This window comes from Hemitrygon akajei, unplaced genomic scaffold (assembly GCF_048418815.1).
Source record: "Hemitrygon akajei unplaced genomic scaffold, sHemAka1.3 Scf000105, whole genome shotgun sequence".
Classification (NCBI taxonomy): Eukaryota; Metazoa; Chordata; class Chondrichthyes; order Myliobatiformes; family Dasyatidae; genus Hemitrygon; species Hemitrygon akajei.
Window position 1 is genome coordinate 235177 of NW_027331991.1, and position 18981 is coordinate 254157.

The 18981-nt window shown below is 40.7% G+C and overlaps 1 protein-coding gene across 1 annotated transcript in view; it reads right to left on the minus strand.

Annotated features, from left to right (window-relative positions):
• LOC140723239 (NACHT, LRR and PYD domains-containing protein 12-like) overlaps positions 1-18981 on the minus strand; it is a 177275-nt gene that overhangs the window by 56997 nt on the left and 101297 nt on the right. Inside the window, exons 10-14 of the mRNA XM_073037838.1 lie at positions 6863-6949; positions 6549-6719; positions 5941-6111; positions 5043-5132; positions 3755-3758 (exon numbers count right to left, since the gene is read on the minus strand). Of these exons, the coding sequence (XP_072893939.1) occupies positions 3755-3758; positions 5043-5132; positions 5941-6111; positions 6549-6719; positions 6863-6949 (523 nt within the window). The remainder of the gene's footprint in view (positions 1-3754; positions 3759-5042; positions 5133-5940; positions 6112-6548; positions 6720-6862; positions 6950-18981) is intronic.

Below are 18981 nucleotides of genomic sequence, written 5' to 3' on the forward strand. Positions count from 1 at the left end.
TTAAAACACCTGAACCCCAGGTCCTGCATCATCCAATCCTGCCCTTCCTCCAACTAAGTTTCAGTAACGGTCACAACATCGTAGTTACATGTACTAATCCATGCTCTAAATTCTTCCTCCTTGTTCCTAATACTCCTGGCATTGAAATACAGATATTTCAACCACTTTAACTGGATACAATCATGTTCTGTCCCCTGCCTGTCCTTCCTCATCAACTCAGAGCTCTTAGCATCATGCCCTTGTCCTTCTACCTTAATCCCTGCACTCACATTCTGATTCCACCCCCCCCCCCACTGCCAAACTAGTTTAAACCCTCCCCAACAGCTCTATCAAACCTGCCCACCAGGATATTGGTCCCCCTGGAGTTCAAGTGCAACCCATTCTTTTTGTACAGGTTACATCCACCCCAAAAGAGGTCCCAATGAACCAGATATCTGAATCCCTGCTCCCTACTTCAACCCCTCAGCCAAGCATTTATCCTCCACCTCATTCGATTCCTATTCTCACTGTTGCCTGGCACAGGTAGTAATCTCGGGATTACTACCTTTGAGGTCCTGCTTTTCAACTTCCTTCCTATCTCCCTGTAGTCTTCTTTTAGGACCTCTTCTCTTTTCCTACCTATGGCATTGGTATCAACATGTACCACAACCTTTGGCTGTTCTCCCTCCCACCGCAGGATATCTTGGACGCGATCTGAAACATCCTTGACCCTGGCACTTGGGAAGCAAACTACCATCCGCGTTTCTTTCCTGCGTCCACAGAGTTGCCTGTCTGAGCCCCTATCACTACTGCCTTCCTCTTCCTTTCCCTACCCTTCTGAGCCAGAGGGACAGACTCTGTGCCAGAGGCACGGCCACTGTCGCTTCCCCCAGGCATGCAGTCCCCCCAACAGTACTTAAACAGGAGTACTTATAATCAAGGGGTATAGCCACAGGGGTACTCTCTACTACCTGAGTCTTCCCCTTCTCTCTCCTGACTGTGACCCATTTCTCTGTCCCCCATGGTCCCCGAGTGACCACCTGTCTGTAAATCCTCTCTATCGCCTACTCACTCTCCCTGACCAGACGAAGGTCATCGAGCTGCAGCTCCAGTTCCCTAACACAGTCCCTTAGAAGTTGCATCTCAATGCACCGGGTGCAGGTGTGGCTGTCCGAGACTCTGGGAGACTCCAGAACCTCTCTCACCTGACACCGACCACAGAACACCGGCCTCACACACAAACTACCTCCTTTTGCAATCAACAACTGGCTCTCCTCATCCTGTTACCGCCGAAGCCCATTAAGCCAAAGCACTTTCACTCTGCTGCCTCTCACACCACCGTCCATTCCCAACGCTGCCCGCTAGATATGGCTGCCTTCTTCTTAAACTGTTCGCTCTCAACTGGCTGATGTCATGCGCAGTCTGGCCTCTCTCTTCCCCCAAGATCTCAAAATATCTTTCCGTTGGAAATCCTTCTTTGTTCTCTGCCTTCTTGTTCCGAATCCCTGCCTTCTTGTTCCAAATCTGGCTAATGACGACGTTCTACAAACAGCACACAAAATTACTTCTTCTTAGAAATATTCTTCTACCACAAATCTATGTGCAATTGGAACCTGCAGTTTATTTTGATCAACAACACATACAAAATGCTGGTGGAACACAGCAGGCCAGGCAGCATCGATAGGGAGAAGCGCTGTCGACGTTTCGGGCCGAGGGCCGACTGAGTAATCTGGCTCTGAGGGAATTTAATGCAGTTGACAAGAGGGTTGAGAACAGAGTGTGTGTCCAGATGGTAGATTGCAATCAGTTCCAATTCTCAACCAGTTCGCCAATTAATGTGCCAAGCAAGGTTGCAATCAAAAAGGATGAGAATGGAAGGCGAGTGGGTGCTCAGTATCGTCTGGCTGTGCTTTACAGGTTGCCCTCTCCCTCGCTTGCAGCTACTGGACGAAGGTGCAAAGTCTTGGATTTTGAGCAAAATGTGATTATTGCAGTTTGTAGATTGAACATTGTTAGAGGACTCTGCAGTTTATGTTATATGTATATCTATTTTCTGCTTACTCACCTTGAATGGCTATCTTGAGCAATTTTGATCGTGGTGACTGACTCTGCGGCCTGGAGTCAACGAACGGCACAGCACTAAATTGATCTGAAATAAACTGAACATTCATTGACTGTTTCAAGGACTCTACAGTATAAGCTTTATATTCTCTGTTATTCACTCTTACTCTTATTGTTATTTGCAAAATGTTCTTTTTTGCACTTTGGGCATTTGACATTATCTTTGAACGGGTTGCACAGTGTTTCCGGGCTGTCTCCAGGAAGAGGAATCTCATGGTTTTTATAGTTCATACATGTGTTGATAACTAATGTACTCTGACAGAGAAACGTAGAAACTGGACATCTGATTATGCTGGAATTTGATCAATTTGAACTTGCAATATAGTCATGATCCTTGAATTACAGTTGCTTTTCAGTATTGACACTCATACTTGCAAAGTGTTTTATTGGTCTGAAATCATAAATGACAACTCATAATATTTAATCAGAAAATAAACCCAATACTGCAAAGGATCACAATAAACATGGGCAGGACACCATGATACTGAGCTCAAATAATCAGAAACAAGTGCCTCAACAAAGCCTGCTCTGTTGCTATGGCAACTGAACAGAACAGACATGCAGTCTTGTTATACAACTACATAACTGGGCCATTAAATTTTGAATATGATGCCTTGCAACAGGATGGGGTCTGGCTTCTCTTTCTAGGTCACACTATCAAAAAACTCAGATAGTTGACCATCTGAGCAGTCACTCAGTGACAGATGTAGCCATTTGTCATTTGCTGTTACTCTGGGTCTGTGGCTCACCCTTCAGTTTTCTGTGTGAAAGAAGCATCTATTGTCCCCAGTGCTTTGACCATATGAGTTTGGAAGTTCATTTAAACTTGTCTAAAATGAGAGGGTTAGGCTTTTCCACAGAGCAGGTTACAGAGCAGCAGAACAGGGCCACAAATCCTTTACATTCCAACCAGCTACAAGGCAAAGATTGTGCCATTCTTTTTCATCTGTCCCTTTGCCCTCTACAGTTTACAGGTAAGGGCAGTCTACTCAACCTTTTATCCTTTTATTCCTGGTGTATTTGCCAGCGGAGTCTTCTGCTCCTTTAAACAGGGGACATTCAATCTCTGAATACATCCGAACACACTGAATGAATACACAAGCAATCACTTCACCTTGTTAAACCCCGCAAACACATAATCTCAATCTAAATTTCAATATTGTTCACTGGATGATCTGCTATTCCTTTGTCCCATGAGAAATTGTGAACTCTGAACCTCAATTTCACGATTCAAGTCTTTTTCATGCCATTTCCAGTAGAAAATTGTAAAGAAGAAAGAAATATGTGTTCTTAAGTTTTTAATCTAATTATTTGAAAAGACCAAAGAATCTAATGATTACAAAATAATTACCAAGTCTGAGATTGATCAGTTTATTGTCTTCAGTATCAATCAGATAGAAAGAATAAAACCGTTATTCATCAAGGATTATACTTAGCTACAAGCAGGATCTTTTCCAAATTTCAATGACACTTTACTAATAAATAGCAATGTAAAATTACAGAGACGGGTTGAACAAGTTAGGTCTTTATTCCTTGGAGCGTAGAAGGTTGAGGGGGGACTTGATAGAGGTATTTAAAATTATGAGAGGAATAGATAGAGTTGACGTGGATAGGCTTTTTCCATTGAGAGTAGGAGAGATTCAAACAAGAGGACATGAGTTGAGAGTTAAAGGGCAAAAGTTTTGGGGTAACACCAGGAGGAACTTCTTTACTCAGAGATTGGTAGCTGTGTGGAACGAGCTTCCGGTAGAAGTGGTAGAGGCAGGTTTGGTTTTATCATTAAAAAAAAAAATAATATTGGGTAGCTAGATGGACAGGAAAGGAATGGAGGGTTATGGGCTGAGTGCGGGCCAGTGGGACTAGGTGACAGTAAGCGTTCAGCACGGACTAGAAGGGCCGAGATGGCCTGTTTCCGTGCTGTAATTGTTATATGGTTATATAAAATTAGCTGTATGTATACTGAAATGGAAAATTTGATGAGCTGCTAATTAGGAAATTTGAAGCCTAGACAGTGTTGCAGATTGGTAAAAATTATGCAGATTAATCTAGGATCAAAAATGGAGGCATTGTGACATTACTCAATGATATTGTTCCTTATCACACCTTGTGGATCCTCGGGCAGCATTATTACCTTTTCAGTTGCTAGCTCGCCACACAACACAGCACAGATGGAAAGCATGCAAGGAACCAGCCCGATTCAAGCTCGGGACATCCGCCTTGAGGTCCAGTGCTGATCCCTCTGTACTACTGGTGGGTTGACTACTGAGTAGAGAGCAATAAATAAAAATCTCTAATCCGATTTCATCATCATCAATATTGAGGCAAAGGATTTTCTTTGCATCACTCCAAACCACATGCAGCATTCTGTGTCCCATTATACCGGTTTTGAATATACTATAAACATTTCCTGGCTGGAGATAATAAAAGATACATAGTATAGCTGATTATAGGTGAGGACATAAATTTAGTGGGGATACTTTGGTAACTAGTAATAGTGAGTTTCCTACAATGAATCTTTCACACGGTAACACTCAGCTCGGGTCTGACTCCCTGCAACACCTCCAGCTGATTCTCTCCATCCGAACTGAACCGATTCCATTTTAGCCTAGAACAGATGGAAAGATAAAGTGGGAATAAACAGACTGCACAACAGGGCGAAATATAGGCACAAATGCTGGAGCAACTCAGCTGGTCAGGCAACATCTACAGAAATGAATAAACAGTCAACGTTCCAGAACTCTTCCTCAGGGCTTAATAATAGAGAACTGATATTGATACTTAAACAATGCTTATACACAAATATCACCAGAAAGAGCATGATCCTTTGATATAATATAGCATTAAACATTCATGCAGCTACTCACTGTATCCGCTTCAGAGTTGGAACTGTCAATATAAGGCGGCGGAGAGCGGGAACAGATTGGTCTGTGAAGGAGTTTGATCCGAGGTCCAACTCCTTCAGTGAGTTATTTGTCTTGAGAACAGAGGCAAGATCCTCAGCACTGGAATCTGAGAGACCATTTTTGAACAGCCTTTAAGGAGCAAGAAACAGAAAACAAGAATCAGGGACTGCAAACAGTACGCTAATCACAATGGCAACAATGATGCAGTAGACCCTTTGGCAGTAGTGAGAACATGGAAACATAGAAAAGCTACAACACAATACAGGCCCTACAGCCCACAAGGTTGTGCCGAACATATCCCTACCTTAGAAATTAAAATTAAAATAAAAATGGGCCGGCGGCCCATTCCATGCACTCACCACTCTCTGCGTAAAAAACTTACAACTGACATCTCCTCTGTATCTACTCCACAGCACCTTAAATCTGTGCCCTCCTGTGGCAACCATTTCAGCCCTGGGAAAAAGCCTCTGACTATCCACACTATCAATGCCTCTCATCACCTTATACACCTTTATCAGGTCACCTCTCATCCTTCGTTGCTCCAAGAAGAAAAGGCCGAGTTCACTCAACCTATTCTCATAAGGCATGCTCCCCAATCCAGGCAACATCCTTGTAAATCTCCTCTGCACCCTTTCTATGGTTTCCACATCTTCCCTGTAGTGAGGCGACCGGAACTGCGCCCAAGTGAGGTCTGACCAGGGTGCAATATACTGACCCTAAGTGACAATATGAGCATCTTGGTGTCCATCTAATGTATGCTGAATGAAAATGCTTGCGAACTCAAACTTTATGCTAAATTTTTTGAAGCACTAACATAATTAATTTGAAAAACTGAGAAGGAAACATACCAAAATGACAACAGATGCAATTGGATAATCTGCCCCCAATATTTAGCATGTCTCACTGTATGCAAAATCACATTCAGTCTGTTACATACCCTAGGGTCTGTAATTTACAGTCCGGCTTTCCCAAAATCACTGACAGCTGCTTCACTCCTGAATCACTCAGTTTATTAGAACCTAGGTCCAGTCCCGTAAGCGAGTTGTTTGTAGCGAGAGCGGAGGAGAGATCTTTGGTGCAAGAATCTGTTAGATTTAGAGCCCACAGACTAGGAATTGGGGGGGGGGGGGGAAACAACAAACATAAGGTATGAACATTGCAAATGCAATCTGTCTTCAGTAAAAAGCATCATTAATAACATAATCCAAGATAATAAAAACTATTCATATAAATATTCGCTCAATAGATGGAATCATAGTATCTTCACTGATATGCACAACAACGTTCCAAATTCATGAACACAGAACTGATAATATGACTTCTCATCACCTAACACCAGAAAAACATACACTTTCAAATTTCTCGCATTTATATGATAAACCTTGCACTCACTTCATGGTGCATGCATTGAGTTGTTAGCCTTCAAGACACTTATTCTTCTGAAGAGCGATGGGAACTGGAGCCATCAGAACACAATATTGAACATTTTATTCGGCCTTTACAGGGAAAGCAAAGCAGTCTGCAGTTTGTCAGTTTGCTACTCACCACAGTTCCTCTATCTTGCACTCGGGTTTTGACAGACACTCGAACAATGGTTTTACTCCTGCATCTCCTAGCTCATTGCCACCCAGGTCCAGAACTACCAGGGAATGGTTTACTGTGAGAGCTGAGGCAAAATCCTTGGCACAGGAAGCTGTGAGACCATTATAATTCAGCCTAGAGATCAGACAGTGATAAAACAGAGCCATAATATAGTAAAGAATACCTCCTGTATATTTGCAAGATAATTACTAATCATATTCAAGTTTATTGCCCAACTTATCTTAATTATAAATAAACTTTCTTTGTTTTGCACTAACCGTAGTTTCTGAATTTTGCATTCTGGGTTCCTCAGAGCCGCTGCCACCAGTTTCACTCCAGAATCTCCAAGTTCATTATTCCATAGTCTACATGTAAGCACCATGAGATACAAAACAATCAAATCCTGCATTCAATACATTTTCCCAAGTTCATAAATATCAGGGAACACAGCAAAGACTTCAGAAAATTAATCATTTTGTCGTAGTCCCTGTTCATTTTTTACTTGATGAAGCACTGTTTGGGCTGCCCATTTAAATACTTCTTATCTAGTCCTAATCCTTAAAGATTACTGCCGTCATCCTAAATCTCAAATTCCCACCATCACATTTCTGATTCTCCACAAATACTGATTGTTATTGGAGTGGGACAGTTTTATGAGAGAGCTATCCTGCTATTTACCCTGCTATAAACCCGCCCACCTACAGGTGGGTTTAGAAATAGTAAGACAGTGCAGATCAACATGTGGCTGAAGACATGGTGCAGGAGGCAGGGCTTCAGATTTATAGATAATTGGGCAGTTTTCCAGGGAAGGTGGGACCTGCTCCAATGGGACAGTTTACATCAGAACTGGAGGGGGACAAATGTTCTTGCAGGTAGGTTTGCTACAGAGGCTCCAGTGCATTTAAACTAGATACTGGGGGGGGGGGGGGTGGTACCAGAGTCTAGGAACAGATGTATGGGAGAAGGAAGAAAAAGAAGATAGCAAAGTTTACTAGAGATAAACGGAGATGAAGAGGTGGAGAACTTCTTAAATGCATTCTTTTAATGCCAGGAACATTGTAAGAAAGGTGGATGAGCTTAGAGCATGGATTGATAACTGGAAATATGATATTGTAGCTATTAGTGAAACATGGAATGAGATTGGCAACTAAATATTCCTGGATTTCGTTGCTTCATGTGTGATAGAATCAGATGGACAAGAGGGGGAGGTGTTGCATTGCTTGTCAGAGAAAATATTACAGCAGTGCTCTGGCAGGATAGATTAGAGGGCTGGTCTAGGGAGACTATTTCGGTAGAATTGAGAAATGGGAAAGGTGTAGTAACATTTATAGGGGTGCATTATAGACCACCTACAGTAATGAGAAGCGAGAATTGGAGGTGCCAATTTGTAAGGAGATAGCAGATATTTGAAGTAAGCACAGGGTTGTGATTGTGGGAGATTTTAATTTTCCACACATAGACCAGGAAGCCAATACTGTAAAAGGGATGTATGGTTTTGAGCTTGTAAAATGTGTGCAGGATAGTTTTTTGCAGCAATACATAGAGGTACCAACTAGAGAAGGGGCAGTGTTGCATCTCCTGTTAAGGAATGAAATAGGTCAGGTGACAGAGGTATGTGTTGGGGAGCACTTTGGGTTCATTGATCACAATAGCATTAGCTTCAATAAAATTATGGAAAAGGATAGGACTGGACACAAGGTTGAGATTTTTGTTTAGAGAAAGGCTATCTTTGAGGAGATGCGAAGGGATTTAGAAGGACTGGATTTAGACAATTTGTTTTATGGGAAGGATGTAATAGAGAAATGGAGATCATTTAAAGATGAAATTTTGAGGGTACAGAATCTTTATGTTCTTGTTAAGTTGAAAGGAAAGGTTAAAAGTTTGAGAGAGCCATGATTTTCAAGGGTTATTGGAAACTTGGTTCAGAAAAAGAGCGAGATGTACAATAAGTATAGGCAGCATGGAGTAAATGAGGTGCTCGAGGAATATAAAGAACATAAAATGAATCTTAAACAGGAAATTAAAAAAGCTAAAAGATATGGTTGCTTTGGCAAGAAATGAGAAAAAAAATCGGAAGGGTTTCTACAGTTATATTAATAGCAAAACGATAGTGAGGGATAAAAATTGGTCCCTTAGAGAATCAGAGTGGACAGCTTTGTGTGGAGCCAAAAGCAATGGGGGAGATTTTGAACAATATCTTTTCTTCAGTATTCACTAAGGAGAAGGCTATTGAATTGTGTAAGGTAAGGAAAACAAGTAGGGAAGTTATGGAAGCTATGACGATTAAAGAGGAGGAAGTACAGGTGCTTATAAGGAATATAAAAATGGATAAATCTCCAGATATTCCCTAAGACCTTGAGGGAAGTTAGTGTAGAAATAACAGGGGCTCTGACAGAAATATTTCAAATGTCATTGGAAAAGGGATGGTGCCGGAGGATTGGCGTATTGCTCATGTTGTTCCATTGTTTAAAAAGGGTTCTAAGAATAAACCCAGCAATTATAGGCCTGTAAGTTTGACATTAGTAGTGGCTAAATTAATTGAAAGTATTCTTAGAGATGGTATATCTAATTATCTGGATAGACAGGGTCTGATTAGGAACAGTCAACATTGATTTGTGCATGGAAGGTCATGTTTGACAAATTTTATTGAATTTTTTGACGAGGTTACTAGGAAAGTTGACGAGGGTAAAGCAGTGGATGTTGTCTCTTTGGACTACCATAAGCCTTTGGCAAGGTTCCACATGGAAGGTTTGATAGGAAGGTTCAATCATTAGGTATTAATATTGAAGTAGCAAAATGGATTCAACAGTGGCTGGATGGGAGATGCCAGAGAGTAGTGGTGGATAACAGTTTGTCAGCTTGGAGGCCGGTGACTAGTGGCGTGCCTCAGGGAACTGTACTGGGTCCAATGTTGTTTTTCATATATGTTAATGATCTGGATGATGGGGTGGTAAATTGGATTAGTAAGTATTCAAGATGATACTAAGATAGGTGGTGTAGTGGATAATGAAGTAGGTTTTCAAGGCTTGCAGAGAGATTTAGATCAGTTAGAAGATTAGGCTGAAAGATGGCAGATGGAGTTTAATGCTGATAAGTGTGAAGTGCTACATTTTGGTAGGAATAATTAAAATAGGACATACATGGTAAGTGATAGGGCATTGAAGAATGCAGTAGAACAGTGTGATCTAGGAATAATGGTGCATAGTTCCCTGAAAGTGGAATCTCATTTGGATAGGTTGGTGAAGAAAGCTTTTGGTATGCTGGCCTTTATAAATCAGAGCATTGAATATAGGAGTTGGGATGTAATGGTAAAACTGTACAAGGCATTGTTAAGGCCTAATTTGGAGTATTGTGTACAGTTCTGGTCACCAAATTATAGGAAAGTTGTCAACAAAACAGAGAAATAGAGAGTACAGAGAAAATTTACTAGAATATTACCTGGGTTTCAGCACCTAAGTTACAGAGAAGGGTTGAACAAGTTAGGTCTTTATTCTTTGGAGCGTAGAAGGTTGAGGGGGGACTTCATAGAGGTATGTAAAATTATGAGGGAGATAGATAGAGTTGACGTGGATAGGCTTTTTCCATTGAGAGTAGGGGAGATTCAAACAAGAGCACATGAGTTGAATCATGTCAACTTAGGGGGCAAAAGTTTAGGGTAACACGAGGGGGAATTTCTTTACTCAGAGTTTGGTAGCTGTGTGGAACGAGCTTCCAGTAGAAGTGGTAGAGGCAGGTTCTGTATTGCCATTTAAAGTAAAATTAGACAGGTATATGGACAGGAAAGAAATGGTGGGTTATGGGCTGAGTACAGGCCGGTGGGACTAGGTGAGAGTAAGCGTTCGGCATGGACTAGAAGGGCTGAGATGGCCTGATTCCGTGCTGTAATTGTTATATGGTTATGTGGTTATATTATGTTTACACAGTGCATTACATTAAATATCTAAAACAACATTAACTACTGTTACAACATTGATTCTACAAAATTAAAGGACACAATTTATTTGCCCTACTTCTGGACAGGTTGAAGTTCTGAAGTTCTGAAAAAGGCAAGATCTAGCTGAGGTCTATTTAGAATCAATGGTTTGTGTGTAAAATGTGCTTTTTAGGGTGAGGAGTAGAGATATCAAGTTCAGGGAATCCTGGCAGATGGGAGATATGGATGCTCTGATTGGGAGAAAGAAGGAAGTGTAGATTCCCTTTACATAGCTGGGTATGAATGAATCTCCCAACTAGTAAAGAATATAAAATTTAAAGCCAAGCTTATTAGGGAAAGCACAAAGGCAAAAAGAGGTCATGAGATCGATTTAACAGACAGAGCTAAAGATAATCAAAGGAAGTTCTTCAATCATATAAGTGGTAAAAGAGTGACCACGGAGCATCTAGGTCCCCTTAAAGCCATCTATTTGTGGAACTACAAGAGATGGCTGAAATGTTTAATGTCTACTTCTCTTTGGTCCTCACTGAGGAGTACACCATGGATGCCAAGAAAATGTGGGTGATAAATAGTCCGGTCTTGGAACAACCTGCAGCAGTGAAGCAGATTTAGGTAGGTTAACCTCAAGGGTCTGTCAAGTGCATCCCAGATGTCATGGGTAGCCATGGAAGAAATTGTGAAGGCCAATGTGGAGACTTTTGCATCTTCATTAGCCACTGGGAAAAGTTCAGAAGACTGGAGGCACAATCTATTGTTCAAAGTCAACTTTATACATTTTGGGGTTCAACTCCATCTGCTAATTTTCAGCCCAGCTCCGCATCTCATCAGCATCCTGTCATAACCCTTAGCAAACTTCTACATCGTCCACAACACCACCCAGCTTGGTGTCACCTGCAAACTTACTAAGCCACTCTTCCTTTCCACATGCAAGTCATATGCAGTGGCATGCAACAGTTTGGGCACCCCTGGTCAAAAATTTTGTTACTGTGAATCGTTACGTGAGTAGAAGATGAACTGATCTCCAAAAGTCATAAAGTTAAAGATGAAACATTTTTTCAACATTTTAAGCAAGGTTAGTGTATTATTTTTGTTTTGTACAATTGTAGAGTGAAAAAAAGGAAAGGAGCACCATGCAAAAGTTTGGGCACCCTAAGAGATTTGAGCTCTCAGGTAACTTTTACCAAAGTTTCAGACCTTAATTAGCTTGTTAGGGCTATGGCTTGTTCACTGTCATTGAAGTGAAAGGCCAGGTGATGCAAATTTCAAAGCTTTATAAATACCCTGACTCCTCAAATCTTGTCCCAACAATCACCATCATGGGCTCATCTAAGCACCTGCCTAGCTCTCTGAAAATTAAAATAAATTATGCCCACAAAGCAGGAGAAGGCTATAAAAAATAGCAAAGCGTTTTCAGGTAGCCATTTCCTCAGTTCGTAATGTAATTAAGAATTGGCAGTTAATAGGAATGGGAGGACAAACTGAGGTCTGGAAGACAAAGAAAAACTTCAAAAGAACTGCTTGTAGGATTGTTAGAAAGGCAAATGAAAACCCCCGTTTGACTGCTAAAGACCTTCAGGAAGATTTAGCAGACTCTGGAGTGGTTGTGCACTGTTCTACTGTACAGCGATACCTGCACAAATATGACCTTCATGGAAGAGTCATCAGAAGAAAACCTTTCCTGCATCCTCAGCAAGAGAAGTTTGCAAAGGAACATCTAAACAAGCCTGATGCATTTTGGAAACAAGTCCTGTAGACTGATGAAGTTAAAATAGAACTTTTTGGCCGCAAGAAGCAAAGGTATGTTTGAAGAAAAAAAGGTGCAAAATTTCATGAAAAGAACACATCTCCAACTGTTAAGCATGGGATTGGATTGATCATGTTTTGGGCTTGTGTTGCAACCAGTGGCACGGGGAATATTTCACTGGTACAGCAAAGAATGAATTCAATGAAATACCAGAAAATTCTTGAATCAAACATCACATGGTCTGTAAAAAAAAAAGCTGAAGATGAAAAGAGGATGGCTTCTACAACAGGATAATGATCCTAAACACATGTCAAAATCTACAACGGATTACCTCAAGAGGCACAAGTTGAAGGTTTTGCCATGGCCCTCACAGTCCCCCAACCTAAACATAATCGAAGATCTGTGCATCAAACTCAAAAGAGCAGTGCATGCAAGGCAGCCCAAGAATCTCACAGAACTAGAAGACCTTTGCAATGAAGAATGGGTGAAAATTCCCCAACAAGAATTGAAAGTCTCTTAGCTGGCTGTAGAAAGAGTTTACAAGCTGTGATATCTGCCAAAGGGGGTGTTACTAAGTACTGAACATGCAGGGTGCCCAAACTTTTGCTTCGGGCCCTTTTCCTTTCTTGTTATTTTGAAACTGTAAAAGATGGAAATAAAAAAGGTAATCTTGCTGAAAATATTAAAAGAATGTGTCACCTTTAACTTTATGCCTTTTGGAAATCAGGTCATCTTTTACTTGCTGAGCTATTCACAGTAACAGAAAATTTGACCTGGGGTCCCCATACTTTTGCACGCCACCGTATAGGAATCACACAGAGAAAGTTCCCAGAATAGATTCCTGATGAACACCACAGGTTACTGACATCCAGGCAGAATACATTCCATTTACAACCTCCATTTGCCTTCTATTGACATGCCAATTCTGAATCTACACATCCTATTTTCCTGGATTCCAGGCCTCTTGAATTTCTGAATTAGCTACACATAGAGAGCTTTATCAAATGCCATACATTCTATCCACTGTTCTACCTTCATCAGTCTGATTTGTCATGTCCTCAAGTAATTAAATCCAGTTCATGAGACTTAGACTTACCATCCCAAAGCTATATTAACTACCACTAATCAGGCTGTACTTTCCACCTGGTCACAAATTCTGTCTCTAAGAATCTTCTCAAATAACTTGCCCACAACTGAACTAAAACTCACTGATCTATAATTCCCAGGATTTTCCTACACACTTTATTGAACAAAGGAATAGAATTTGTACCATCTAATCATTTGGTACCACATCTGTGGCCAATGTGAACAAAGGGAACTCGACCCTCATTTCCCATCGTAACCTGAGATATATCCCATTCAGCCCTGAGGATTTCTCTGCCCCACTGTTTTGCCAAGGTCCCTGCATATATTCTTAAAATTTCCATGTTCTAGAATATCAGTCTGCCATATGCTGTCCTCACAAACATTGAGGTCCCTCTCACTACTCAATACTGAAGCAAAACATTCACTTATTAAGGACCTCCCTACCTCATCCAACTCTAGGCACATGCTCCCTCTTTTGTTCCTTCTCTAGTAATCCTGTTTTACTTCATATACGTGTAGAATACCTTCTGGTTTTAGTTAATTCTACATGTCAATGTCTTCCTGTGCCCGCTTCTGGCTCTCCTAAATCCAGTTGTAAGCTTCTTAGTGACTACCTCGTACTTTTCTAGAGCTCATTTTGGTAATGCTTCACAAACCTTTCTTCTTCTTGACAAAATATTCCACATCTGTTGTCAACTGTAAGTGTTCTCTAAACAACCTTCACATTTTCATGTGAATTTCCCAGAATAAATTTATTCTCATTTCATACTCTCAAGTTCCTGACTCATAGCTTCATAATTCCCACTTTCCCAATTAAATACTTTGCCAATTATCTGCTCTAAGACCTCTCCAAGACTACACTACAGTTCAGAAAATTGTAAACACCATCTGCAAAATACTCACTGATCGGGAGATCTGACACATGAACAGATTCTTTGCCTGGCACAAGCTCCAGAATGGCCTGTTCTCAAATTGGCCTGCTGAGAATCTGTAACAGGAATCTTTCTTGGACACACTTAAGTTCTGCCCCATCTAAGTGTTTTGTACTAAGGAGGTGCCGAACAATACAGGGGAAATTTAAATCACCCATGACAAAATTCCTGTTATTGGTGCACATTCTCAAAATCTGCCCCAATTAAGAAATATTCATGGAATACTTGATGTAGGATTTATTCACGTCATTATACTTATGACACTAACTAGTCACATGTGTGGGGGAGGGATTGTAAAAGCAGAGGGAAAAAGCTTAATATTCAAATATCAGGATCTTGACCAGAAAGGAATAACTACACTCATTATATTTCTAGCGTTTCTACAGCCGGCAGTCTCAATTTAAGAACTTTATCTAGTTATTTCATGCTCGTAATTATTTTGTTATTTATCTTTATTTGCATTTGCAGTTTGTTGTTCATTGATCCTGTTTAGAGTACTCTTCTATAGATTTTCTGTGGATGCCTGCAGAAAATAGAACCTCAGTGTTCTATGTGGTTACATGCATAACAAATTTTACTTTGAACTTTATTCTTGCTTATTTAGTGGCAGTTTGAAGGGACTGGTGCAGGTCATATCTTCTGATGACCGCTGAGCTAACTGTAAATAATCCTTAATTATATGTTTGCTAATGACTAAAAAAGGTCGTATAAGGGTTTGACTTTTTGAGGAATTGGAGATTTTCACAGGTGGATTAGTGCGGGCTAGGCAAAGTTGATCAGGTGTTTGCTGCATGAAGAGTTCTTTAAAAATAAAACAAGGAGACAGAATGTGGTGCACAAGCTCCGAAGGCTTTGAATCTCTGAGGCCGGGCAAGTAGAGCAATTCTATGGTGGACAGATTCTGAATGTCCAAAAGTCTGCAAAAGGTGAGCATTTTGCGATCAGTATTTCCATGTTCAGGTGGGTATTCTAGTGGGTTCACCACTCCCGTAGCCATGGAATTACTGGGCGACGCTACCACATAAAACAATTTGATGTCGTCGACGGTGATTTCTCGCAGCGCCAATTGGACCTCAGCTGTACAAACCAAGCACTGGCACTTGCTTCCAAAACCCAGGCAGTCTTAATGTGGCTGACTGGCTCAATAACTTTGGAATTGTCCTAGACATGATAGACTGCTTGCCAAGAGGACGTTTGTATAAATGCTGAGATTTATAGGTGGATGAGCTTATAGCATGGATTGATACCTGTGAATATGATGTTGCAGCTATTAGTGAAACATGCTTGCAGGAGAGGTGTGATTGGCAACTAAATATCGTTGCTTCAGGTGTGATAAAATCAGAGGGGCAGGAGGGGAGGTGTTGAATTGCTTGTCAGAGAAAATATTACAGCCGTCCTTTGGCAGGATAGATTAGACGGCTCGTCTAGGGAGACCATTTGGGTGGAATTGAGGAATGGGAAAGGTGTACTAACACTTATAAGGATATATTATAGACCGCCTAATGGGGAGTGAGAATCGGAGAAGCAAATTTGTAGGGAGATAGGAGATATTTGTAGTAAGCACACGGTTGTGATTGTGGGAGATTTTAATTTTACACACATAAACTGGGAAGCTCATTCTGTAAAAGGGCTGGATGGTTTGGAGTTTGTAAAATGTGTGCAGGATAGTTTTTTGCACCAATACATAGAGGTACCAACTAGAGAAGGGGCAGTGTTAGATCTCCTGTTAGAGAATGAGATAGGTCAGGGCATGGAGGTATGTGTCGGGGATTCAATGTAATTATGGAGAAGGATAGGACTGGACCCAGGGTTGAGATTTTTGATTGTAGAAAGGCTAACTTTGAGGAGATGCGAAAGGATTTAGAAGCAGTGGATTAGGACAAATTGTTTTATGGGAAGGATGTAATAGAGAAATGGAGGTCATTTAAAGGTGAAATTTTGAGGGTACAGAATCTTCATGTTCCTGTTAGGTTGAAAGGAAAGTTTAAAAGTTTGAGAGAGCCATGGTTTTCAAGGGATATTGGAAACTTGATTTGGAAAAAGACGGAGATCTTCAACAAATATAGGCAGCATGGAGTAAACGAAGTGCTCGAGGAATATCAAGAATGTAAGAAGAATCTTAAGAAAGAAATTAGAAAAGCTAAAAGAAGATATGAGGTTGCTTTGGAAATTAAGGTGAAAATTAATCCAAAGGATTTCTACAGTTATATTAAAGATAATAGTGAGGGATAAAATTAGTCCCTTAGAGAATTAGAGTGGACAGCTATGTGTGAAGCCAAAAGAGATGGGGGAGATTTTGAACAATTTCTTTTCTTTGGTATTCACCAAGGAGAAGGAGATTAAATTGTGTAAGGTAAAGGAAACAAGTAGGGTAGTTATGGAAACTATGATGATTAAAGAAGAGGAAGTCCTGGTGCTTTTAAAGAATATAAATGTGGATACATTTCCGGATCCTTAACAGGATATTCCCTAGAACCTTGAGGGAAGTTAGTGTAGAAATAGCAGGGGCTCTGAAAGAAATGTTTCAAATGTCATTAGAGACGGGGATTGTGCCAGAGGATTGGCATATTGCTCATGTTGTTCCATTGTTTAAAAAGGGTTCTAAGAGTAAACCTAGCTATTATAGGCCTGTAAGTTTGATGTCAGTAGTGGGTAAATTAATCAAAAGTATTCTTAGAGATGGTGTATATAATTATCTGGATAGACAGGGTCTGATTCGGAACAGTCAACATGGATTTGTGTATGGAAGGTCATGTTTGACAAATCTTACTGATTTTTTTGAAGAGGTTACTAGGAAGGTTGACAGGGGTAAAGAAATGGATGTTGTCTATATGGATTACAATAAGGCCTTTGACAAGGTTTTGCATGGAAGGTTAGTTAATAAGGTTCAATCTTTAGGTATTAATATTGAAGTAGTAAAATGGATTCAACAGTGACTGGATGGGAGATGCCAGAGAGTAGTGGTGGATAACTGTTTGTCAGGTTGGAGGCCGGTGACTAGTGGTGTGCCTCAGGGGTCTCTACTGGGTCCAATGTTGTTTGTCCTATACAATAATGATCTGGATGATGGGGTGGTAAATTGGATTAGTAAGTATGCAGATGATACTAAGGTAGGTGGCGTTGTGGATAATGAAGTAGGTTTTCAAAGCTTGCAGAGAGATTTAGGCCAGCAAGAAGAGTAGGCTGAAAGATGGCAGATGGAGCTTAATGCTGATAGTAAACTCCATCTGATATTAAATGTGAGGTGCTACATTTTGGTAGGACTAGTCAAAATAGGACATACATGGTAAATGGCAGGGCATTGAGGAATGCAGTAGAACAGAGTGATCTAGGAATAATGGTGCATGTTTCCCTGAAGGTGGAATCTCATGTGGATAGGGTAGTGAAAAAAGGCTTTGGTATGCTGGCCTTTATAAATCAGAGCATTGAGTACAGGAGTTGGGATGTAGTGTTAAAATTGTACAAGGTATTGGTGAGGCGAAATTTGGAGTATTGTGTACAGTTCTGGTCACCGAATTATAAGAAAGATGTCAACAAAATAGAGAGAGTACAGAGGAGATATACTAGAATGTTACCTGGGTTTCAGCACCTAAGATATAGGGAAAGGTTGAACAAGTTAGGTCTTTATTCTTTGGAGCGCAGGAGATTGGGGGGGACTTGATAGAGGTATCTAAGATTATGAGGGGGATAGATAGAGCTGATGTAGATAGTTTTTTTTCCATTGAGAGTAGGGGAGATTCAAACAAGAGGACAGGTGTTGAAGAGTTAGGGGGCAAAAGTTTAGGGTAACACGATGGGGAACTTCTTTAGTCACAGAGTGGTAGCTGTGTGGAACGAGCCTCCAGTAGAAGTGGTAGAGGTAGAGATTTTGTCATTTAAAAAAATGGATAGGCATAAGGACAGGAAAGGAATGGAAGGTTATGGGCTGAGTGCAGGTCGGTGGGACTAGGTGAGAGTAAGCGTTCGGCACAGACTAGAAGGGCCATGATGGTCTATTTCTGTGCTGTAATTGTTATAGGTTATATGGTTATACTTCTTGTCTCCTGTGTCTTGATAGCTTGCAATTGTTATTAATACAGTATGATGATTAGAGGGCTGGAATGTGGGAGTCATGCATCTGTTCTCTACCAGCATTTTATTTTTGCATTGTGAATTTATTATGGTAACTAATCACATGTGTGGGGTTGTGGTAAATGTAAAGGCATATCCTTGCTTATTTTGTGGCAGTTTGCAGCTTAGAATGACTGAGGTAATGGTCAATAAAGTTTAACTGCATGTTTGCTAATTGTTAATAAATGGTTGACAGAGCAATCATTGGATCTGTGGGCATGACATGCAAGTATTACAGTCTGAAGGCAAGCAGGTGCCTACAGCAAGTGGCAATTGTATAGTTTTGCTTGTGAATTACTTTTGCTGCTGCATTCCAAATTGAGTGATTCCTCCCTTCCTATTTCTAAATTGCAGCTACACTGACTCAGTAGATAATTTCTCCAGGACGTCCTCCCTCTCTGCAGCTGTAATTGTGATTACTAATTACACTCTTCCACCTTATTTCACTCTGTCACTTTTCAAACAGAAGATCCAGAAGCCATTCCTGCTCCTGTGACAGCCAAGTCTCCGTAATTCTGTGTACTGACCAATATTCACAAGTTCATCACCTTTGTTCTTGATACATTTTGCATTAAATCAGATATATTCAAC